Source organism: Brachycentrus maculatus, unplaced genomic scaffold (assembly GCF_059751285.1).
Source record: "Brachycentrus maculatus isolate JH-2025_06_01 unplaced genomic scaffold, ASM5975128v1 h1tg000715l, whole genome shotgun sequence".
Classification (NCBI taxonomy): domain Eukaryota; kingdom Metazoa; phylum Arthropoda; class Insecta; order Trichoptera; family Brachycentridae; genus Brachycentrus; species Brachycentrus maculatus.
Window position 1 is genome coordinate 59967 of NW_028281446.1, and position 26937 is coordinate 86903.

The 26937-nt window shown below is 31.0% G+C and overlaps 1 protein-coding gene across 1 annotated transcript in view; it reads left to right on the top strand.

Annotated features, from left to right (window-relative positions):
• Window positions 1-26937, top strand: part of LOC148300442 (lachesin-like) — a 54295-nt gene that overhangs the window by 13100 nt on the left and 14258 nt on the right. Inside the window, exons 2-5 of the mRNA XM_088274803.1 lie at window positions 6543-6648; window positions 19723-19844; window positions 24481-24666; window positions 25791-25989. Coding sequence (XP_088130929.1) covers window positions 6591-6648; window positions 19723-19844; window positions 24481-24666; window positions 25791-25989 — 565 coding nt within the window. The 5' untranslated portion in view covers window positions 6543-6590. The remainder of the gene's footprint in view (window positions 1-6542; window positions 6649-19722; window positions 19845-24480; window positions 24667-25790; window positions 25990-26937) is intronic.

Below are 26937 nucleotides of genomic sequence, written 5' to 3' on the forward strand. Positions count from 1 at the left end.
AATCAAATGTCGATGAAATGCGGCCATATGCATGGCAAAAGAAAGATTGGTACTAGCGCTCTATTATGAACGCTTTTGTTTTACCAGTCTAAGTTTTTTTTATACCATACCCTTTTATGCCTCCGTAGTGTAATGGTCAGCACGCTCGGCTACCGTTCTGGAGGTCCCGGGTTCGATTCCCAGGGAAGGTAAAATAAATATAAGTGATTTTTTTCACTGTACTATTTATTCGATATTACCCTGGACTGGTACCTGAAACGGAGGGCTGATCACCTTTCCTTCATGTGTAAACGATCAAGATAACACTGCGTTTGTATTACGCAGTGCCCTATGCACCATTGGGGTGCGGATAAGGGTTTTTATTATTTTATTTTACCCTTTTGTACCCTTTTACTCATACTATTTTTTTTAATTTTTTTAAATCTCTTAATGTTTTAAAAGTTATTATAACATAAGCGTGGAATTGTTTAATTGGCTTTATTTTTATTAATTTAACTATTTTGGTTAATGTTATGTTATGTTTATTATTGTTATCTAACTATCTTTTATAATTTACATTTTAAATTTAAAGCTGTACCATTCCCGAACAAATAAAATAACTAAAGCCAAGGGATAACAACCTTGAAAAAAAAAATTTAAAATAAGTATTTCCTTATTTCAACACATTTGATCTATTTAAAAAATAGTTAAAAAAATAGTTAAAAGAGTTAAAAGAAACGTATCATATCATTCCACAAAATTAATGCTGAATCAATAAATAATACCTTTTAAATATTTTTAAGAAAACATTTTTTAGTTATTTTATTTTATATTTAGTTATTTTCTTATTTATGTTTGAATATATTTTTTAGCCATCAGATATATCAATAAAATCAAATAATATCTGACGCAGTACCAGGATTGTCACGTTCTGTCGATTTCATGAATTTCACATGTAAACACTGTTGATAAAATACAAATAATACAAAATAAACGTCGTAAAATCTATGTACCACAATATATTTGCCAAAATCACAGTTTGTTTGTGTGACATTCCATATTTTCCCTATTTTATGGGAAAAACTAAATTGAACTCTCGGAAAAATGAAAGCGACAAACGATACGCGATACTTTTTGGTGCAATGCATTTCAAATATTGCCGTGGCGCGGGTTTCTAGATCCAAAACCCCGTTGCTGGCATTTTTTAAACATTGAAATAGTTTACATACCATTCAAAGTGGAAATTTAGTGTAATTTACATTACAACATTTTGAGTGTGTCCAAATACTTTTTCACAAATCTGGATTATCTCCAATTATAGGAGTTAATTTTCATATTATTTTTTGACATCTCATCAAAGATGAAGAAGAATATGGAAGTCTTAGCATTTACGTGGCTGACGACCGTCATAGGCTGGTTTGAGTGATTACTTTACACACGTGTAACATTCACCAATTCTACCCATTATTGACAACCACACAAATCAAATTCTTAGAAGTTCTATATATATATATATATATATATATATATATATATATATATATATATATATATATATATATATATATATATATATATATATATATATATAAATATATATATGTATATATATATATATATATATATATATATATATATATATATATATATATATATATATATATATATATATATATATATATATATATATATATATATATATATATATATATATATATATATATATATATATATATATATATATATATATGTATATATATACATATATATATATACATATATTTATAAATATATGAACCAATTTTGAAAAATTGTTCTTGAATCACTAGAACTTCACTAGAGACATCTACATATTGGTGAGATGAAAAAAAGAAGCTTTTGACTGAGCAGAAACTCTTTGATTAGTATGTGACATCCGAATCCTGGATTATAATCACACACATGAAAACCGCCAGAAAATATCACTTTCATTTTTATTATTTTAGCTTATAATTTGACCAGATAATATATTTACGACATTTTGAAAAATAACTCCTATAATTGGAGATAATCCAGATTTGTGAACAAGTATTTGGACTCACTCAAAATGTAATCATAAATCACGTGATGTTTTATGTTTGAGTTCCCGGGAACCATCTGTATTTGGTTTGGGAAAGCTTTTATTAAGTAGACATCCTTTATTGAAATGTGTGCACGATCCGACATGAATATTTAACCAGATTATTTTATTCAAAATATTTTTGGATTTGAATATTTATTAAACTTAAATTTAAAGTGGATGGAAAAACATTTAAAAAGTACTCTTAATTATTAAAAAAATGGGTAGTGCTAAAGTTATTTTACTTATTGAAACGAGTATTGAACTAACAGGGTTTTGATATTGTAGCATTTCAGTGATAAATCACTGCACGTTCAAATGCATATGTAAACATGGAGTATGTGTGAACATATACGGTGGATAGAAGCGTGCAAGCTGAAAACTGAAACTCATTTCAGCCACATTCAGAAACAAAACTTTCAGTCGGCTAGGATTCTAATGGCCGCACGCAAATATTGAATGTCTCCAAATGAAAAATGTTGAATGAAAAACAATGAAACACTTCTTCATTTACAGCGACATTTTAATTTTAGACTGAGAAGAGTTTTGTAACCATCTGTTTAAAATGTTAAATATAACATTTTTAGTGTGTCCAAATACTTGTTCACAAATCAGGATTATCTCTAATTAAAGGAGTATTTTTATATAATTTTTTACATCTCATCAAAGATGAAAAAGAATATAAATAAAGAAGTCATAGACTCATTAAAGTGATCACTTAATGAGTCACTAATGTTTATTTTACTTCTGTGTTTTTAATAAAGAAATAGTTCATATTCTTGTTCAATTACGTTTTTGAAAGTTGGCATTATTGCGGGGAAAAGCGATACAGTGTGACCATAAAATAAGTACTTGTCGGGTCATACGGCTTTATTTGTACTTGTTTGCTTGTGCTCTGGAAATAATCGCTATCCGTGGGTTGTGGCTATAGGGCAGCAGTTTATATCTTCCACTTAGTGCTGAGTGCAGCCGACAAAGGAAGCTAGAACCGAGCACCCTTTGTTGAGAAGTTAAACAAACAACCACTGCGCACTTTGTTGACCACTAGTGACATCTATCGGCAGATAAATGGACTAACGTTATTGAAGACCATTATGCTTTGGGAACTGTAATTAGCGCTCGGATGTTTCGTGATTCTAGTGCAATGTTATATTAACTAATTAACCATCACGTCGCTTCCCGCAGGGGTAGACAGAAAGAATAGAACGCCATACAAAATATTAATTATTTGAATTTTTGCATGTATGAACAAATGTTTGCTTGCGTAGTATAGTAAGCGCGTTTGGCTACTATGCTGGAGGTACCGGGTTCTATTTAAATAGGGTCAAAAATATTTTGTTATTTTTCAATTTAATGTTTATATAATATTACTCTCAACTGTTAGGCTCTTTGAAAATCTAAAAAGACAAGACTAACGGTCTGTGATTGGCCGGATCAAGTTATCACATTAACAATTACCATTCTATAATATAAGCTGCATAAAAAATTGAAAAACGTGTTTTTAGGCTTTTCCCATGATATTTATAAAATAATCCGTCTACGTCCAAATAAAAAGATCTAGGTCTAATAAAAACTTTCCGAACCCATCCAAAGATGTTTTTTAATTTAATTTTTAATTTAAATTTCTGTGAGTAAATACCATTTTTTAAATATTCGTATATACCACGTAAAATTAAATTAAAAATGGATAGATATTACTACAAAGTGACGTACTCGAATCCATCAATGAAATAAGGTAAATTTTAAATTAAAAAGTAATTTTTCCATACAATGCAGTGCTCTATGCATCATTGGGGTGCGGATAAGGGTTAGAAGAATATTATTGTAAAAAAAACACTGTTATTTATATTCCGATATAAGTCTCAAAACCAAATCCACAACAAACTTTCGCTACATTTGAAAATTTGAAAATACGTCCGTGTCGCAAAGTTGGTAAAAGGGCCTACGTCCCTTTATATAAAATTAAATCCGCCCTTCGGTTCTTCCAATAAGGTCGCACCGCCTAAACGGGCCCGCGCCGGTTTATCCGGAAGTACATCATTAGTCCATTTCCGCGACCGGAAGTTCAATTTTTTCACCCGGACTTGATGAAAATATTTCACGCCCGAATTATTTTACATGTGACATTTGTTTACATTGTTGCAAGTCAACAAAATGACAAATTGTAAAATTGTGAAAATTACATATATTTGGCTTTATTTCTCTGAAATGTATCAATTTGAGTGAAATGACATTTGTGAAAATGGATTAAATTTGGCAATTTAAAATTTTGGTTTTTCTTTATTAACTAAATATTGGTATTTACCGAGTATTTTTTTATGATTAAAAAAAGATAGATATAACTATAATTGGAAAAGGGGCAGAGGAAGACCGAGAAAAACTTGGCACGATCAAGTATACCAAATACTTGAAATTGGTCAGGTTAGGAGTTGAAACAATCGGCGGGTATGTATGAGGAGTTGCATAAACGTGGAGGAGGCGAATAATGTTCGCAAGGACAGAGTGGTGTGGCGTTCTATTCTCTCTCCCTACCCCTGCGGGGAAAAGGCGTGATGGTTAGTTAGTTAGTTTTGACCATAAAGTGGCTGCCAAATCGATTAATAAAAATGGATAGCTAACATACCATCACGCTGGGGTTAACAGAGAAAATGGAACGCCATACCACCCTGTCTTTGTAAAAAATCTTCACCTCTTTATACTATTTAAACATTTATCTAACTAACTTACTAACCGTCACGTTGCTTCCATGCAGGGGTAGACGGAGAAAATAGAAGCCCATACCACCTTGTCTTTGCGAACGGTCTACATCTCTTCCATATTCTTCCATCTCTGCATACATACCCGTCAATTATTTCGGCTTCTGACCTTACCACTTTAAAGTATTTGAAAAACTTGAATATGCCAAGCTCTTCTCGGTCTTCTTTTGTTTTATTTCCAACTACGTTTACCCCTTATATGTATATGTATATATTAGTAGTGTAAAGGCAAAGGGGTATATCTGTCTCAGACTAACTTTTAACTTTTGAAATTAAATAACTCATTTGTTTTATGTATTTTTATATGTACATATCTTAATAAAACTAAATAAGTATTGTAACTACAGCTATATCTTTTTGCCAGATTATGGAATACACTATTTTAGACATATTGTGGAACAAACTTAGATAATGAAAAATTTGACAGATATACCCCTTTGCCTTTACACTACCGATATGTCGTTGTAAGTTTATACTCGAGACTAAGATTTTTGTTTATAAGTGTGGTTCATAAATTGATTAAAATGTTAGCTATAATTTAAAAAAATAAGAATACTTTGAGTGTGTCCAAATACTTGTCAAAAATTTTTACATTTAACATCTCAAATAGATGAAGTCGAATTCATATTCTTCTTCATATATTATGATGAGATGTCAATATAAAATAACTCCGAAGTGGACAAACTTTGATTTCTGAACAAGGATTTGGACACCCCTAAATGTTGTTACTAAAATTATTTCCTTATTGTCGGATAATTAAAAATTCAATCAAATATTTTTTAAATTGCTACCAATTTTTGAGAAATTCTCCACCCATTTTTTAGGGTTGAAATTAACTTGTTCATCCGGGCGATTCATTTGCCTTTAGAATTTAAAATAAACTTCCCCTGTTTTAAAATGCGAAAAAACAATTAAAAAGAGACTGTTTTTTTGAAAAGATTAATAAAATTTAATCACTCATTTTGAAGTAATGAGGTAAAGTTGGGAGTAGAATATTTTAAAAAAGAAAAAGGGTCGTGTTATGATTTTATCGACATTCAATGGAAGACAAATAAAAGCATATCATATTTAACATCTCAACATAGATGAAGGCAGTCTTGGCATTTACAGAGCTAACGACCTGGTTGAATTCTTAAATAGGCTTAGTTGAATTCTTCCAAAATACCGCATTATTTATAGATGACCCAATATAAATTGGAACCTCTCATAACGAGTATAATTCATTCCAGAATCTTACTCGTTAAGCGAAACATTTTTAGTTTTGACTACGCGGAAGCCCTGGCTCACAAGTGAACGTCGTTAAAAAAGGGACTTGTCCTTTCTCTGTGACTCGTTATGCGAAATGTCGCTCGTTAAGTGAGCAAATTTTTACCTTTTTTCTCGTTATGCGAATTCCTCGTTATGAGAGGTTCCACTGTATTTATAAAAGGGAATAATTGAATTAGTAACTGTTAACATGTTTGTTAAAAAAGGGATTTTTATTTTTTTTTATTATTATTAACAGCGTCAGGTGGCTTCGCGTATGGATTTACATAGCGCGCTTAGACAGAATTATTATTTTGTGAATCGCAGTACGTTTCCGTTAAAAAAAAATAATCCAAAAATGGATTCAGATTTTCAGCGATTCGGATATTTGGAGTTTTACTGTAAGTTAGATTAAAAATGAATTTTTTATATGTTGATTGAATACTTAATTTTTTTCTTTTTAGGGGAGGAAAAGGAATGTAGAGGCAGGACCCCGGCCTGCCTGGGAGCCCATGGGACCCCCCGGGACGGCCTTTTGGCTCACAGCTTTTTTCTGCATCATGGTCACAGGTAAATACTGTCGTTATCGTTATACTCCTTAAAGTTCAACCATTTTATTTTGGGTAAGAATTTCATTTTGTCCATGAAAATGAAAATGAAAATGTGTTTTATTTAAAGGAAAATGTGTTTATTTACGAGTACATTAACAGTTTATTTGAAAATATAACTTACTGAGTACAACAAACTGAGAGTAATACTACTGATAACGATTATTCGATACTCATATTTTGTATTTGAAAATTAAAATGTAACTTTATTTTAAATCAGTATAGTGATTTTAAATCAAAGTAACATTTTAATTATAGAATGGGAAATCACAAAATAAGTGCTTCAAATATAACTAACTAACTAACTAACCATCACGCCGCATCCCCGCAGGGGTAGGCAGAGAGAATAGAGCGCCACACCACTCTGTCCTTGCAAACATTTTTCGCCTCTTCCACGTTCATGCATCTCCTCATACACACCCGCCGATTGTTACGACTCCTAACCTGACCACTTTCAAGTATTTGGCATACCTGATCGTGCCATGTTTTTCTCGGTCTTCCTCTGCTTCTTTTCCCACTAACATTCGCCTCATAAATTTGTTTTACCGTTCTTTCCTCACTCATTCGTTCTACATGTCCAAACCATCTCAACACACCTTTCTTAATTTTATCGATAATGCTTATCTCAGCTTTGCATTCCTTCCTTATTTCACTATTCGCACATCTATCATACATCGTTTTGTCGCACATTCTTCTGAGAGATCGCATTTCGACTGCATTCAGTCTACTTTCATCCTTCTTTTGCCAACTCCATGTTTCACTTCCATACATTAGAGTTGGAACCAGGACTCCGTTGTGCACTGCCAGTTTAGCTTCCGCTGATAGGTTTGCTTCAAACATAAATTATAAATAAAAAGTTGAATAATTAGTAGTACTAATAAAGTAAACTTTATTTTTAGAAAATGTATTTTTCGCAGGTAATTTTTGATTACTGTCTCTTCAATTTATACATCAAAAAATATTTACTTATTTCTTTTTAAAACATCTCTTAGTGGATTAACATTATTAATATAGTCTTGAAAATTATAATTATATTAAGCGAAACATGGAACTGGCAAAGGAAGGATGAAAGCAGAGTGAATGCTGTTGAAATGCGCTCCCTCAGACGAATGTGTGGAAAATCATTGTATGACAGAATTAAAAACGATGATATAAGAAAGGAATGTAAGGCTGAACGAGGAATAATTGAAAATATTAGAAAGAGCTCTTTGCGGTGGTATGGACATGTGGAGCGAATGGATAGCGAGAGAATAACTAAGAAAATATATGTGGCGAATGTGAGAGGGAAAACAGAACGTGGACGACCGAAAAAGACTTGGCACGATCAGATCAATCAGAACCTAAAATCTGGCGGTGTCAAAAGTCTGCGTAATCGGAGGGCATGTATGACTAGATGTATGGATGTGAAGGAGGCTAGGAGTGTATGTCAGGACAGAAGAGTGTGGCGTTCCATCCTCTCTGCCTACCCCTGCGGGGAAACGGCGTGATGGTAGTAGTAGTAGTAGTTGAAAATTATTTTCATTCATTTGTACCTGTTAGCGAGCATTTTCAGACTACGGTCTTAGATGTTGAAAACTAATTTGACACACTTGTCAAATTAATTTTCAGCATCACAAACGAATGAACTCAAGTCCGAAACATCATTCATTTTCACGAAATTATTTAATAGAGAAAATATTTTGCAACAGAAAAATTGTTCCGAGAAAATTAATAATACAAGATAGTAGAAGTTTTAGTTTTTCGCATATTATTTTGATAAATAAAAAGACTTTGTTTTTTTATCCACTCACATCAATCACATCACACAATGTGAGTGGATAAAAAAACAAAGTCTTTTTATTTCTCAAAATAATATATCAATATGATCCACAAAGTTAATGCTTTCAATATTCAAAAAATTTAATTTTTTGGTTTAATTTATCTGAAATGCGATCTCTCAGACGAATGTGCGGTAAACGATGTATGTTAGATGTTCGAATGGTGATATAAAAATATAAGGTTAAGAGTGTGTCCACTTGTTCATAGATCTGGATTATCTCCAATTAGAAGTTATTATTTCTTCTTGCTTTGTTTTTTTTACTTGCTTTTGCCGCTACATATTTCTTAAAATCTATCGTAACACATTTTTAGATGCATTTCGTATTATTTTAATTAAAAATTATGCGGAATGCATCGACACATATCACTCACTCCTTTCAAGAATGTCATAAATAAAAAATCGACAGTTTTCAGTTGAGCATATTTTCGGAATACCCAAAAAATTTACAATATCCCAGCAAAAGAGGCATATTTTCAACTTAATATTTACCCGCCTCAGGGCAGAAAATGTAGTTTTTGCATTTCGAAAAAAGGTATTGTTTAATTATTATTTTTTAATACAATAAATATTTTTCAAATGGAGAAAAAAAACCTTCAGGTTTTACCTAAAAAGATCTGCGGCACAGTAAAAAGTTCAATAAATGGCTTGATATTTATTTTTAATACATTGTGTTATTTTTTAACTTCAAAAACGTTCTCCTGAAAAATCATATTTGATTTATGACGTTCTTGAAAGGAGAGAGTGAAATGTCACAATTGATTAGAATAACTAGTGGTAAATACCAAGTAAAACTTAAATTATAAAAGTTATTTGTTTATTTGTCAGGTAAGACCAGCTTTCGGTAGCGTTTAACATCTTCCCATCTTAAGTAGCTGATAATGGCACCCTTAGAGTTAAAGCCTTACATAAATTTGTCATATCTAACGAATTGATCTTGTAAGTTGCCCTGGAGATTTGTTTTGTCTTCGTAAGTATTTGGAAAATTAGGTAGATAAGGGACACGTATAACGTATATTTATTGCTAAGTAACAGCTAAGTTTTGTTGGAGACAACGACCATTAGAATGCCCAATCTCTTTTGCTTACGTAAGTTCTGTTAGTTTGCTCAAGGAAAATAATGACATAAATATGGTGTGGTACCTACGCAAAGTCTTAAACCATTGTACATTATGACTTTGACATACCTAAATTGAAATATATAGACTGTATTTTTATATTTTCAATATTATTCATATTTAAAGCATTTACTTTGTGGTTAGTCATTTTTACTTATTAATTTTTTTACAAAAATGTTAATAAAATCAGTATATAACCACTCACCGAGATTTTTACGTCTACCGGTTTCGAGACGTACCCGTCTCTTCGTCAGGACAATCACTAACACAGCATGCAAACAATACTACCCTTCACCACCATAGCACCATTTACACACTCAAAACTACACAAAATGTCTAACAGATGCGATTTTTGGTCGACCCGAAGACCAACATGCACTATAGTTTTCAATACAGACATGCGTTACGAGCCGAGGTTAAACGTGCAAAAACGTGCAATACGTGCAAAAACGACCAAAAATCGCATGTGTTAGACATTTTGTGTAGTTTTGAGTGTGTAAATGGTGCTATGGTGGTGAAGGGTAGTATTGTCTGCATGCTTTGTTAGTGATTGTCCTGACGAAGAGACGGGTACGTTTATATTTTTACTTTATAGTCAGATCTATCCGTTATCTCAAAATATATTAAGTAGAATATGGAAATCTGAGTATTTACAGGGTTTATGATCTTCACGAACGTGTAACATTCACCTATCTACCCATAATTGACAACGACACATCAAATTGTTGGAAAATTGACACATTCTTTCATATGTGTGTTCTCGGCTGATTGATCGGAGTTGAGTTAAGTTAACATTTAATTTAGTAGTCCATTATATAATAATACCAGAGTTATTGTATATACATACTAGGAGACGCCTAAAACATGACTTAAATTTTTATTTTGTTTAAAATTACACCAGTTATTTTATTCATCACATTTTTTTTCAAAGTGCTCAAATCCTTGTTCACAAATTTGGGTCCCTTCTCTATGACACCTATAATATCGATGCGATGTAAGAAATCGAATATCTAATGGAATAAATAATAATAAATTGTAAAAAATATAAAATTTCAATTTTGGTATTTCCATTATTTTGATGACCAATACGTCACCTTGTATAAGGAAAAAGCTTTTAAGCTGAGATATTAAAATTATTTTAAAATTAATGATTACTTTAAGAAGTTTTGATATGGACGCTCTAAAATCATATCTTTAAACTTTAAATAAGTACAATTTGTTGCTAAATTTTTCGAGGTTGCTTTTAAACTAGAACTAACTTCATCATCTTCAATGCCGAAGGGAAATTCTTATAAAAATGGATTACTCTACGTACTTAGTAGTTTGCACTTAAATATCAGGAGACCAAAACTTTGTAAGGGATACGTTCAAGATACGTTTAGTACCATTTTATGTACGTTTTCCTTAGATTCTGTGCACTAGAAGACTTGGGTACTAGAGAAGTTGCCATAGGGTGATGGACAATTTAACTTTAATTCCCTAAGCAGGTACTGCGACTGTACTGAATACAATATTCTGAAACTTTTACTTTTGAAGCCACATGGTTGATTGCTTTGGTAAGGGTCACAATATTGGTTCAAACACTGTTTAATTTCAATTCAATAATATTTGTTCTCAACATTTTGAGTGTGTCCAAAGACTTGTGCACAAAATCTGGATTATCTCCAATCACAGGAGTTATTTTCATATTATTTTTTGATCATCAAAGATGAAGAAGAATATGGAAGTCTGGGCATTTACGTGGCTGACGAACGTCATAAGCTGGTTTAAGTGATCACTTTACACACTCAAATTCTTGGAAGTTCTATATGTATGAATTTTGAAACATTGTTCTGGAATCACTAGAACTTCACTAGAGACATTTATTTGTGAGATGAAAAGAAGAGAAAAGAAAATCTTTTCTTTCAGACACTGGATTATTCAGCGAATGGTTAAAATATCAATATATAGATACCTATTAATAGTTTATTATTTATTAATTCGGCATTAACTTTGTGGAATGACATGATTATTTTATTAAAATTAAACACTTGATTAAACCACTTTAATGAATTTTATTTTTATTTACGACTAGTTTCGAAAACGACAGATGTTTTCATCTTCTGGTACAAATTAAAACAATTTTTATTTTGTACCAGAAGATGAAAACATCTGTCGTTTTCGAAACTAGTCGTAAATAAAAATAAAACTCATTAATGTGGTTTATTTAAGTGTTTAATTTTAATAAAATACCTATAAATAGTATATTGGAAGGTGTAAAAAAGTGTGTGCATCAAAAAATGATTAATATAAGATTTGATTATCCATTTTTAACACAAATAAAATTTTCAATTTCAATAAAAAAAATTACGCCATTAAACTTTTTCTTGGTAAATACCACTTTTTAAAAAAAGGGTGTATATTACCATTAAGTGACTTTCGCGACAAATAACATTTTTTGTATTAAAATTTTATCTGGTAAATACAACAAATTCTTAAAATTTATTACACATGTTTCGATACATTTTGTATAATTTTCAGATACCGCATTGAAGCACGTGTCAAAATAGATTTAAAAGCTGTCGGATTGTGGTCCCGTGGATAGCGTCGCGGACTCTTAAGTCAGAATTTCTCGGTTCGAATCCACTCTACCACAATTTGATACCTATTTCTAATAATGAGCTGCTTAGGCTCACAGAAATAGTATGAAATTGAAATATTTGTATAAATAATTTATTTATCTTGATTAAAAAATTATAATAATTGTATTTACCGAGTAAATTTAAAACTAAAAATGTAAAGATATTGATTACCACAAAGTGGCAGCCAAATCAAATAATGATTTTTTTTTTAAAGTTATTATTTTTATTAACTAAATTATTATTTATTATATTATTATTTTATAAATTGTAATTTTTATATTTAAAAAATAGAAGTCTGAGCATATTAGGGCTTACGACCAGGCATTTAAGCTGGCATAAGTGATCTAAACGATATTTTTAAAGAATGTAATTTAATGATTATTGTGATTTTGGCATTGGTTGGAAGTTATAAAAATCAATTGTTTAATGACGTAGCGTTTTTGCCCTGAAAACGTGATCTTCGTAAAATTTCGTAATGATGAATTATCACTATGAACCGAAATTGGAGTGATCAATCATTTAAGTCAATTTGAGGGTTTTTGGAGATTTGCTGAATAAGAAAGAGATAGTCGAATCTTCATCTTCATTTACTTCTCAATTGAAAGGAAAATCATTTATTTATATTTTTAAAATATTGGATTTTTATAAAATAGAAAATATTTTGAAAACTTTTATTATTTTATCATACAAACTACCAGTTTAAAATTTTGAATAATATATTCTCCCTGAGTTTTTCGTGCCATGGGCTCATTTTAAATTAATAATACTACGTCTTCACTCAGTTTTCCGTGCCGAAGGCATATCGCCCACTCCTTTCAAGAACGTCATAAATCAAAAAACTTGATTTTTCAGGAGAACGTTTTTAAAGTTTAAAAATATAACACATTGTATTATAAATGAATATCAAGCCACTTATTGAACTTTTTACTGTGCAACACATCTTTTTAGGTAAAACCTGAAGGTATTTTCTCCATTTGAAAAATATTAAGTATATTTAAAAAAATAATCAAATAATACCTTTTCTTCAAAATGCAATAACAATACTTTCTGCCTTGTAGCGGGTAAATATTTAGTTAAAAATATGCCTGTTTTGCTGGGATATAGTACATTTTCTGGGCATTCCGAAAACATGCATAACTGAAAATTGACGATTTTTGATTTATGACGTTCTTGAAAGGAGTGAGCGATATTTTATGTTTAATTGGTAACTTAAAAAAATATATATATTTGTATATACAACTTGTCTGTCTTAAAATCAAAGATGTACCCGAATGATACGGAAATATGTATTCTTATTTTGTGTATTATAAGCAATGTTAATTTTGTGATATGGTAATAAAACATTGTGTGGTAATATAACAAGCGTGTGTATAAGGACTTGATACTGAGATTTATATTTAAAAGTTTGGCTCATAAAAATTAATTAATTTGTTCTTAATCAGCTCCTTAGTGCACAGCCATTTATATAATATGATACAGGACCTTTTTAGCATTTTCAGGAAAGTTTGTATGCACTTCGAAGCGTCTTCTTTGAAAGTTGGCATTTGCTTCTTTCAGGTTAAGTAGCTGGAGCTATAAGCTAACTAAAAAGAGTACAAGTGTATATTACGCAAACAGCTGGTAATGAAGTTTACTCATTAGGTAATTGAAAAAGCTCGTATAAGTATGTGCTTTTAAAAAGTGTATAAAATTACTAAGGAAAAACTGCATGGCATCAAAATAAAAGACTGATTAAGTATTTTTTTTAAATATTATAATGTTATATTTTGACATCTCAACATAGATGAAGAAGAATATAGATGTTTGATCTATCAAAGGCTAATTGAGTGATTATTTTACATACATGCAACATTCACTTTTTTAACGATGATTGACAACCACACGATTTATATTTCAGGCTTCTCCCAGTACCTATGTAAAATAATCTATATAGAATCTTGCATACATCCAAATAATAGGGTCTCCGTTCCATAAAACCTTTTCCGATTTAACCATAGATAGCCTCAGTGAACTCATATAAAATGTTTTGTAAAATTTTACTTGGTAAATACCATTTTTCTTTAAATCTATTGTGACATGTGTTTCGATACATTCAGAATCATTATCAAACCTCTTATACGTTGAAATTAAAAATGGACACATAATACAGGGAAGTGATCGCCGAATGTAAAATTGGAATAGTATATTGTTACATTTTAATGAGAAAATGTTAGGTTGGTGTTATAAATTAAGGAAGAATTGTCAATTTCTAATGTATTACTTTTTTCTGTTTATATTACTTTCCACATTTATTACATATTTTCGAATCGTCAAATATAACTGAAGATGAAAATCGTTGAACCGCACATTTATCGTTGAGAGATTGCATAATGACTGTAATTTAATCTACATTCATCCTTTATTGCAAAATTTACGCTTAACTTTCACACACTGAAATTGTTAGCAGGACCTTTGTTGTAAGAGTATATTTATTTATTTATTTATTGAACGGCTAAAGCCTTTAACATAATATATTTGAACAGTATCTAATATAAAAAAAACACTAATGAACACACAAATAGAGAAATAAAAAGTCTTGAACATGAATTAAAAAATAAAAAAAACAAATAGCTATAAACACTGCTACACGTCTCCTTCACACACTATCAGCGAGCAGCGGAAGAGAGTGAAACACAACGTTTAAATTTATCCATAATAACATGGAGAAGAAATGCTGAGAAAGTACAGACTTCAAGGTGGATAAAAATATATTAAATGAATCATAACTTTCAAAAACCAATGCTTTTGATAGTAATGATTTGAACGCGGCTTCACATGTTAGCCAATGCTAACATGCGAAGCCGCGGAATCGGAATATTACCTGTTAAGCTTTTGTTATATGGCATTATTTCTTTATTTCCTTATGTGTTTTTCCCTTACATATTTATTTCCCCCTTAAATGAAATTCTCCCTTCAGAGATTGTCCTCCTTAATGGGAGATGACGGCGTTAAATCTCCGTGATTACAGATCGAAACACATTTATGAGGACATTTACTCCGTGTCAAAATGTTGCCGTATAACTCTGAAATATTTCCTCGACAATTCGCAACAAATTATCCCGAGGCGATAAAACGGTCTGCAGGATCTGTAAGTCGCTACTTTATAGGTTGACCCTCTAATTTTATATTTATATATATATTTCTCGCCTCAAGGTTCCTCTTTCTTCCCTCCTGGAGCGCGTAAAAATGTCAGGAACGAATCGGGATATATGTATGGTCGGGATTATTTTGTTGATGGGCACTGTCGCATCGCGTATTACTTTAGTAATTTTATTTATTTTTCATTTTATTTAAGGTTTAACTAGTTGAAGACCAATATTTCTTAAAATCTATTTATAAACGTGATTCGATACATTTCGCTTCGTTTTCAAACACCAGCTAAAAATGCATAGATATTAACATAAAGTGACAACCGAATGAATTAATGAAATTATTTATTTTTCAATTATTCATACACAAAATTGCAATTTACAATATTGAACCGTAATTGAATTTTCCAGTATATTTTACATAGCATATTTTACAATACTTATTTATAAAATTGTTTGAAACATGCAATCAAATATGATACGGCCGAATGATGCGATCTCTTTAATTTTTACTTACATCCATTACTCATTTATAAATAGCTTTTTGTTTAAACTCTATAAAATTAAACAACTTTGTTTTAACCACTTTTTAATTATAAGTACACTTTAACCTACCGGTTTCGACAAGAACCTTATCATCATCAGGGTTTATTTATTTTCGAAGATTAAAAGCATTGAATTACTCATAATTAATTACATTCCCTTACCAAAAACATCCAAATATTCCGAGTGTGTAGAAGTTTTTGGTAAGGGATTGTAATAATTTATGAGTATTTTAATGTTTTAAAGGTTTTAAAATTTAATAAACTCTGATGATAACAAGGTTCTTGTCGAAACCGGTAGGCCAAAGTGTAATAATAATAAAAAAGTGGTTAAAATAAAGTTGTTCAGTTTTATAAACTGTATAAAATGTGCCACAAAGTATCTGCGAAAAACATTCAAGAAAAGCATTTTGTTTGATGATTTCAAAGGTATGCAATAAAAGCAAGTTACAACACTTTATTGCCAAATATTCATGGCAATAAAGTGTTGTAACTTGGACCTAAAACACATCTCTTTTGGTTAAATTTTTTTTTTAACCAAAAGAGATGTGTTTTAGGTCTAGTAGTTCTATAAATGTTACCATAATGTGTGTAATTAATGACTTGTATTTTGCTAGGAGGTCTTCTATTGAAATATGTGAGAGTTTTTCATAAACGGATTCCTATGAAATAAACGTAAATTAATTCAGCATTTATCTCACCTTTGTTCAATTGGAAAAAAAAGCATTACATATGAACTCAACTGATGACAGTATAATCTGTCAAGATTTCACATTTGTCAAAATATCAACTGACAAATAAACAAAATTGATCATCCGCGGGGTGGAGAATCCAGTGTTTTATGAAATAAATGACAATAATAAAATAAAAATGATCAATTTACTTTAACTTTTAACTTTTAGTCTACGTTGAGATGAATCGTTATTCCTTATTCCCGCCCTGGTGAAAATAGTGGCAGTAAAGTGGAAACCATTATGTCAGAAGTGATGATAAATCACAGAGTTAAATCGAATCGATATTTTACTGTGTTTAGCGATAGCGGAACGGTCAATAAAATGATAATAAGAAAAGCGCGGTTTCCGGATTAAAATTCTCCTTCCGCTGTGAAAATCCCCATGGATAAGAGTGCAAATCGAATAATTTAATTTAAACGAGAACACTCGTTTAAAGTTGCTTAAACTAGTCGTTGCGCTATAAAGAAGTTATCATATAATTAAGAAAGGTGTGTTGAGATGGTTTGGTCCATTGGTTTGGACGGTAAAACAAATTTATGAGGCGAATGTAATTGGGAAAAGAAGCAGAGGAAGACCGATAAAAACATAGCACGATTGGGTATGCCAAACACTTGAAAGTGGCCATGTTAGGAGTCGTAATAATCGGCGGGTATGTATGAGGAGATGCATAAACGTGGAAGAATGTTTGCAAAGACAGTGATGTGGTGCTCTATTCTCTCTGCCTACCCCTGCGGGGAAGTGGCGTGATGGTTAGTTAGTTTTTTCTTAAGTTTTGTTGATCTATATAGGTTTGAAGCTTATACGATTATTAATAAAAACTTTAAAATCCTTAAAACATCACCATAAGTCATACGTATTTTGTATCATTGCAGGTAAGTATTCATATTTAACCTAGAGCTTTATTTTTGAAAAATTTTATTAAAATTTTAATATACTCTCACGGTCTTTATTTTTGTTAAGGTAACAGTAGAAATCTTGAATTGTAAAGCTTCTTGTAGGTTAAATTTCACTTTTAAAACAAATACCTAAAATGTTGTAATTACAATCAACATATACTCATTTAATATAATAATAATAAAACCCTTATCCACACCCCAATGGTGCATAGGGCACTGTGTCATATAAACGCAGTGTTATCCTGATCGTTTACACATGAAGGAAAGGTGATCAGCCCTCCGCTTCAGGTACCAGTCCATGGTAATATTGAATAAATATTACAGTGAAAAATCACTTTGATTTATTTTACCCCCCTTGGGAATCGAACCCGAGACCTCCAGAACGGTAGCCGAGCGTGCTGACCATTACACTACGGAGGTGGACAAAATATACCTTCTCATATATCATAGTGCTAGCTTCTCTTTTTCCGCCTTTTCACAAGATTTTCTTTTAACCATTTTTTTTATAAGAAAAATGAGTGAATGATTCCCGTCCAAGTACATTTCTAGATTACGATTCTCCGGATCTCAAATCCATCTTTTGATATTACGATATAATATTTTTGACCCTCCGAACAAATGGGCTATAAGTCCCGAGAAGCCATCATACTATCGGACATCGTAAATGTTTTACGGATCGCTCTCCCATACATGGCGGGAATGTTAAAGATATTTCGAGAAAATCGTCAAAGCTTTACTTTTCTTTAATTATAGGTAGCAATTTATAACGGTCGTCAGCCCCGTAAATGCTCAGACTTCCATTTTATTCTTCAGCTTTGATGAGATGTCAAAAAAAATTTATATAAAATAACTCAAAATTATCGCAATAAAAATCGTATTCAAATAAATTTTTATTATTTTTATTTAAACATAATGTACACAAAATTAATATGTACATTAGTGGGTTTATTGCTAAATAGCAATATATTCCAACCAACCAAAAATAGAACTTAATCATGCCGAATTTTTCTCGGTTTTATTCTGCTCCCTTTTCCAACAAAATTCGCCTCGAAAATCTGTTTTAACGTTCTTTCTTCACTCATTTGTTCCACATGCCCAAACCATCTCAACACACCTTTCATAATTTTATCGATAACGTTTATCTTAGCCTTGCGTTCTTTCTTTATTTCACCATTAGAACATCATATATAGTTTTACCACACATTCGTTCGCATCGAGAGATCGTATTTCGACTGGATTTAGTATATTTTCATTTTTTTACCAAATCCATGCTCAAAAGTGAACATATTGACTAGGGACATATTATTTTTTGACATCTCATCAAAGATGAAGAAGAATATGGAAGTCTGGGCATTTACGGGGATGACGACCGTCATAGGCTGGTTAAATGATCACTTTACACACATGTAACATTCACCAATTCTACCCATTATTGACACTACTCAAATTCTCGGAAGTTCTATATATATGAACCAATTTAGAAACTTTGTTCTTGAATCACTAGAACTTCACTAGAGACATCTATTGGTGAGATGTAAAGAAGCTTTTTTACTAAGCAGAAACTCTTATATTAGTATGTGAGATCCGAATCCTGGATTATAATCACACACATGAGGAACGCCAGAAAATACCATTTTCGTTTTTATTATTAAGCTTATAATTTGACCAGATAATTTATTTACAAAATTTGAGTATGTCCAAATACTTGTTCAAAAAATCTGGATTATCTCCAATTACAGGAGTTATTTTCATATTAATATAGGATCTCACATACTAATATAAGAGTTTCTGCTTAATAAAAAAGATTCTTTACATCTCACCAATAGATGTCTCTAGTGAAGTTCTAGTGATTCAAGAACAAAGTTTCTAAATTGGTTCATATATATAGAACTTCCAAGAATTTGAGTAGTGTGGTTGTCAATAATGGGTAGAATTGGTGAATGTTACACGTGTGTAAAGTGATCACTTAACCCAGCCTACGACGGTCGTCAGCCCCGTAAATGCCCAGACTTCCATATTCTTCTTCATCTTTGATGAGATGTCAAAAAATAATTTGAAAATAACTCCTGTAATTGGAGATAATCCAAATTTTGTGAACAAGTATTTGGACACACTCAAAATGTTGACTAGGGACATCATGGAATTGTCGAATTTTGTAAAAATGAGTTAATTTTTTTTACAGGTCAAATAGCAGTGCAGCCGGACATACAACCTGAATTCCTGGCTCCTCTTGACAATTTGACGGTAACACAAGGAAGAGATGTACACTTCACTTGTAGTGTCAACCATCTATCAGAGTACAAGGTAAATATAATCCCCTTGTATGAAATTCAAGCCTTTTTGCGTATTCTGTAAATGCAGCTTACAATTTCAATCTGTTTTATAAATGCTTTTTTTTAACCGTTATCCGCACCCTAATGGTGCATAGGGCACTGCATCATAAAAACGCAGCGTTATCTTGATCGTTAACACGTTTAGGAAACATTTTCCTTGTATTTTAATTAAAAAATTTACTCACAAAAAAAAGATCTCATTAAATCAATATATTTTAATCATTCATTGAAATAATGATTATTTCCATTCTTTTTTTAATTCTCAGTTAATATTCTCAGTCAGCAAAAAAAAACAATTTTAGTTTTTATTTAACTACATTTATAAAGTTGTTTTAATACATTTATAAATTAAGTATTTTATTCCGCCTCCGTAGTGTAATGGTCAACACACTCGGCTACCGTTCTGGAGGTCCCGGGTTTGATTCCCAGGGGGGTCAAATAAATATAAGTGATTTTTTCACTCTAATATTTATTCCATATTACCCTAGACTGGTACCTGAAGCGGAGGGCTGATCACCCTTCCTTCATGTGTAAACGATCAAGATAACACTGCGTTTCTATGACACAGTGCCCTATGCACCATTGGGGTGCGGATAAGGGTTTTATTATTTTTATTATATTAAATGTAAAGCTGTACAATTCCCCAACAAATAAAATGAAAATAAAATAAAAATAAATTAATAAATAAACTTTAACAGTTTTTTGTGTAAATAATTCATATCACGAGTTTACAATTTTCCTTACTGTACAATTGTTGGTAGATCTTGTAGGTATGAGGTAATGGCTCGAAATTGGGCATCCAATTGGTAGTCAATAGTCGACCACAGAACTTACATTAGGGGATGATTACACCCCTCAAGATTTATTCTGTTTCCTCCCCCGAAATCTTACGGAGGGAGACAGGAAATTTCAAAATATTCCGACACGGGGAAATCGAAAACGCCTTGTACTTACTTCGGAATATCCGAAATAGACGCTGACTTGTCAAAATACTTGTCGAGAAACTTGTCAAGAAATAACCACATAACAATTCGACACCTTCACAGTTCCCTTGTTATTATTCATGCTCTTTCTGTTAATATTTTAAACTTTGTATATTTTTTTTGAAAGGAAATTAAATGTTATAAGCTTATTACTTAACCAGATAAGCCTAAAAAAAAAAGAAAATAAAAAGCTTAATTAATAAAAGTAAAAATGATATATTCTGGCGTTTTTCATGTGTGTGATTATGATCAAAGATTCGGACCTCACATACTAAAAAGTTTTTATTTCATCTCACCAATAGATGTCTCTAATGAAGTTCTAGTGATTCAAGAATAATGTTTCAAAATTGGTTCATATAAATATAACTTCCAATAATTTGAGTAGTGTGGTTGTCAATAATGGATAAAATTGGTAAATGTTACACGTGTGTAAAGTGATCACTTTAACCAGCCTTTAACGGTCGTCAGCCCCGTAAACGCCCAGACTTCCATATTCTTCCTCATCTTTGATAAGATGTCAAAAAATAATGTTTTATGTTATTTTTCAAACCTTTTTCTTGACCGTTAAGGCACGAAGGAAAGGTGATCAGCCCTCCGTTTCAGGTACCAGTCTAGGGTAATTAAATAAATATATTTGACTTCTCCCTGGGAATCGAACCCGGGACCTCCAGTACGGTAGCTGAGCCTGCTGACTTTAAGGAGGATTCAAATATTATATATAGCATGATCAGGAGAATCGAACCCGGAGGTCCCTGCTTCGATTCCCAGGGGGGAATCGAAGCAGGGACAATGTGCGCTATCGGGTGCGCATAAGGGTTTGAATAAATGACAATTTATTCAAACCCCATTAGCGACAAGATCATTATATAATTTATCTTTAAAAAATACCATACTTTATAATCGTTTCAAATGCTTAATGGTGATTTTTAATGTATAAAATTTAATGTACCTAGAAACAAGCAATCCATGAGCTCAAACTACAATTAATATTAAAACAATACGATATTTGTTCCCATATATTGTATAATATAATCGATTCAAGTGCTTAGTCACCGAGGTCTTTCTGAACAGAGCTATTTGAAATAAATCTGAGAGAACGCGATGCAACGATGAAAAATGGGTTTTCGAAAGGGAAGTTTACTTTTCCGACTCGATATCTCGTAATACCTCCTTCCGGCTCCCCACATTCTAAGACTCGTATACGAGACTCCGTTTCCACGGTGTTACGTTTATATTATTTCTACAGTACCCGTCCAATATGTTGGTACCAAAATTAGACTAAAAGTACAAGTTGACACAAACAATTGATAAACATGCGCCTCTCATGCTTCAAACACTTAACAACGTTTTGAGTGCGTCCAAATACTTGTTCACAAATCTGGATTATTATTATCAATCAAAAGGTTGTTAATAAATTATCTGGTCAAATTAAAAAGCCAAAATAATAAAAATGAAAGGGATTTTTTCTTGTTTGTATACACCATTTAACACTCTCCTTATCATTAACTGTTCATTTTGTGTAACACCACTTTAAAAAACACTACTTCGCGACTACCGGTTTCGGAATAATTATTCCATCGTCAGGTCAAATTTAGACTAAAGTGAAATTTTGGTTTTGTATTAATGCCAAATCATAACAATTTCACTTGAGTCTATATTTGACCTGATGATGGAATAATTATTCTGAAACCGATAGTCACGAATTAGTGTTTTTTTTTAAAAGTGCTGTTACACAAAGTGAACGATGAATTGAAAGGAGAGTGTTACAATTCATTTTAATTGTAATTTCTCTCTTTCTAGTGTTGCCAAGTTATTATCAAGAAAATTTTTAAATAAAAAAATATTTAAATTATAACTTAAAAAGTGAGTCTAATACTAATGCCCCCCGAGGTATGTAAACTACACTCGTGGATACGATGAATTACTGCTGTACACTCTCCCGAGGGAATATCATAAGAGATTGTATGAAACCCTATAAAATAATACACACTCATTTTAATTTAATATGAATACAATTATGAATACAGAAATATGTACATTTGTGGACATAAAAGCAAAGATCCTTTTACATATTTTTTAAAAATTATTGTTGAATGATGAAATCATATTTTATTTTAATGATCAATTTGCCAATCGAACCTGAGAAATAAAATAAGCGTTATATGAAGAGACTTTCCGCTGCATTGAGTTTTAATTAAATAAATCAGTTTAAACGTCGAAACAGTTTAATTGCATTTGGTTCATACTGTAGAATGTGATCGAGAGAACCCTTAAATGAATTGATTACCATCCCTTATTCTAGAGCATACCTTTGCACTTTAATTCACCTTTTTGCTTACATTTTATTCAGTTCTGCAAGTTTAAAATAATTTTCAGACCAGAAATAAAGACTGTGGACTTTTTTCATTGTATTACTTCTGATGTTTAAATTCATTAAAATAATAAAATATAAATTTTTTTGAGGGCAAGGGATCTTGCATCCCTTATGTCGCTGCGACCATATTTGGTCTATTGTGACCTCCTTCTGTATTACAGCTCACTGCCAAGACCTACATGAGTCATGTAACTCACGACCTGTCTTGGTGGTAGGAGCTTCACCTTCTCGGAGTCCAGTAGAGGTCCTCTAAGGATGTGACTTCGTTTGCGAGCGAGTGCGTCACATTAAGAGAATGTGGATTGGCGTTTCGTTATCCTCCATACAAAATCTGCATACTGGGGAGTCACGAAGTTCAATTTTTGTCATGTGTTTCTTCAGTCTGTAGTGTCCTGTTAAGGTCCAAGTTAGGATCCTTATTTGTTGAAGAGTAGTTTTTAAATCAATACCTTGTAAAGTGCAGCAAAATCCAGCATTTTGAGACGAATATTTAGACGCAGAAGGTAAATTATGTTGGAATAAATAATTATATTAAAATAAAATAAAAGGCATTTCTTAGAATGTTAAAATATTTTAGAAAAGAATTTCCCACGAGAAAAAAACCCCTAATTTACTTATATTTACAAAGACGAATTTTATCAATAAAAAAATGTGGCATTAATTTAATTTATTTTGATAAAATTCTTTATATATTATTATTTATAAATATATATATATATATATATATATATATATATATATATATATATATATATATATATATATATATATATATATATATATATATATATATATATATATAAATATATATATATATATATATATATATATATATATATATATATATATATATATATATATATATATATATATATATATATATATATATATATATATATATATATATATATATATATATGTATAAATATATATATATATATATATATACATATATTTATATATATATATATATATATATATATATATATATATATATATATATATATATATATATATACATATATATATATATATATATATATATATATATATATATATATATATATATATATATATATATATATATATATATATATATATATATATATTATATATATATATATATATATATATATATATATATATATATATATATATATATATATATATATATATATATATATATATATATATATATACATATATATATACAGGAAGTAAATAAAATTGATATAATGAATTTGTTGCAGGTTGCCTGGATAAAGTCTGACTCCAAAGCCATCTTGGCCATCCACACTCATATGGTGGCTATTAACCCTCGTCTCTCTGTGACCTATAATGGACACAACACTTGGAAGCTTCATATAGCCAACGTCCAAGCGAATGACTCCGGTTCGTACATGTGTCAGATCAACACGGATCCTATGAGAAGCCAGGTACGTTATTATTTATTATTATTTTTAAAACACAGAGTCCTGGTACCAACCCAAAGGTTAATGAGTTAACAACAGATCAATGAGAATAGACTGAATACAGTTGATATGCGATTACATACGACTGTGTGGCAAAAAGATAATGTTTGGATGGTAAAATACGCAAAGAATATGTAGGTGAGTTAAGTATTATCGATTAAATTAAGAATGGTGTGTTGGGATGGTTTAGATATGAGGACGAAGTAAGTAATGAGAAGATGGTATAAAGTATAAGGTGATAAATGAATCTGGAAGATGTGGATATAGTTTTCTGTTCTTCTGTTTCTGTTGGAAGTCAGGAAGCCATATTTTACTCGTATAAAAGTAATTCGTAAGTGAAAAAAGAAATAACCATGAAAATACTCCATCAGTTATAAAATGGGATAAAAAAATTATATTACGAAAGTCATTTTATTTTATTAATTTTTTTATTTTATTTTATTAGAAGGAAAAACAACAGTTTCAATACACGATAAATCAGAATATAAAAAAAAACATGAATACCAATTACAGTTTTTCACATTTATGCATAGGAAAAGTAAGAGAGAAAAAATCTATATATATATGAATATATAAGCCTTTATTAATAAATTGTGTTGTAAGAATACAATACATGTCTGTACACGGCACCACAATTTGGGGGAATGTGATAAAATACAAATAAAAATTTAGTACACAGTACCAAGATATGAGATAAGGATGGGATAAAGAGAAAAAGAGATGACAGTGATAGGAGAAGAAGAAAAGGAGAGGACTGGGAATAGAATTACCCTTTTAGGTTTATAAAATTTCGAATAATTTTGCTTCAAAGTTAGAAAGATTGGAGTAAAACATGTCAAGGTGGGTACAATATTCATTGAATTTCCCACAACTTCGATATATAAAAGAATTTTAATTTATATATTTTTATTATTTATATTAATTTTAAAACAGTTATTTGATGGTGCTGAATTATAAAGAAGACGACTTTGTCTAGTCATAATATTATTCAAGTTTTTATTATTATATAGTTAAAAGATGAAAAAAAATACAAATGTTACTATAGTCTAGAATTCATCAAAGTTGCTAATGATTTTTTAAAAATTTAGATGGGTTTCCTCGAGGTCGTCATCCCTCCGGATATCCTCAACTCGGAAGATGACAGTGGTGGGGGTGGAGTGGCTCTTGAAGGAGGAGCAGTCAGGCTGCGGTGTGAAGCCACCGGCGCGCCTCCTCCGACGGTCCTGTGGAAGAGGGAGCAAGGAAGGAGCATCATCTTCAGGGGAGATCCTACCAGAGAGAAGAAAGGTAGGTCTTTGATATTGTTAGATCCTAATTAAGTTGATCAGACGAGGGGTGGATAAAGAGACGGGTGGTGTATGTATATGATAACCATTGATACAGATCGTGTGACTAAGACCTTATCCCCTATAATATAATTCAGTTGGCATCAGGTAACGCTGAGAACCGGATGTCAGTTAGCGTTAATTTTTTTATGGATATATTTTTCTTATAGACCATCATTGTAGAAATAAACAATATAAGCAATTCATTTTAGTAATGACATAGTTAAAAGCAAGCAACTTTTATAGTGTTATTGAGTAACAAAGTATGGAAACTCAACTCAAGGTGTCAATAAATGGGTGGTTTACCCGAATAGTTTTTTTTTGTTGCATAAAATGGATATTGAAAAATATTTCTACATATATTTTTTTAACTCTAAGAAGTCAACCTTTCCATAACTTTTTTTTACATAACCATATATTTATTTTGAAGAAAACCTATTTTTTTTTCAATAAAAACTGTGTTTAAAAATACTTGGGCTTTAAGTCAAATTTCAGAAAAAACTCAAAAAGATAATACGGTTTTTTTTTTGCAAAAATGATATAGTATTACAACCACTTATTTTTGTTTCCCGGTGTACGCATCCGTTTCTTTGTCTGAACAAGCACTACATCAGCATGCAAATTATAATACACGTCACAACCATATTTCACTATTCACCCACTTACAACTACACAAAATGTTATTCACATGCGTTTTTGGTCGACCTAAGGACCGACATGTACTATAAAGATTGCAGAACAACATGCACTTAAGGCCACGGTCTGATATAAAAAATATTAAGGAAAGAATACAGTTTCGACCGCTTTGAACGTAACGAAATTCTCATCTTCGACCTATCAATACAAAGTTATCTGATATGTCTCATTTATTATTATTAACTTTTCTGGATTATTCATCATACGGGTAATA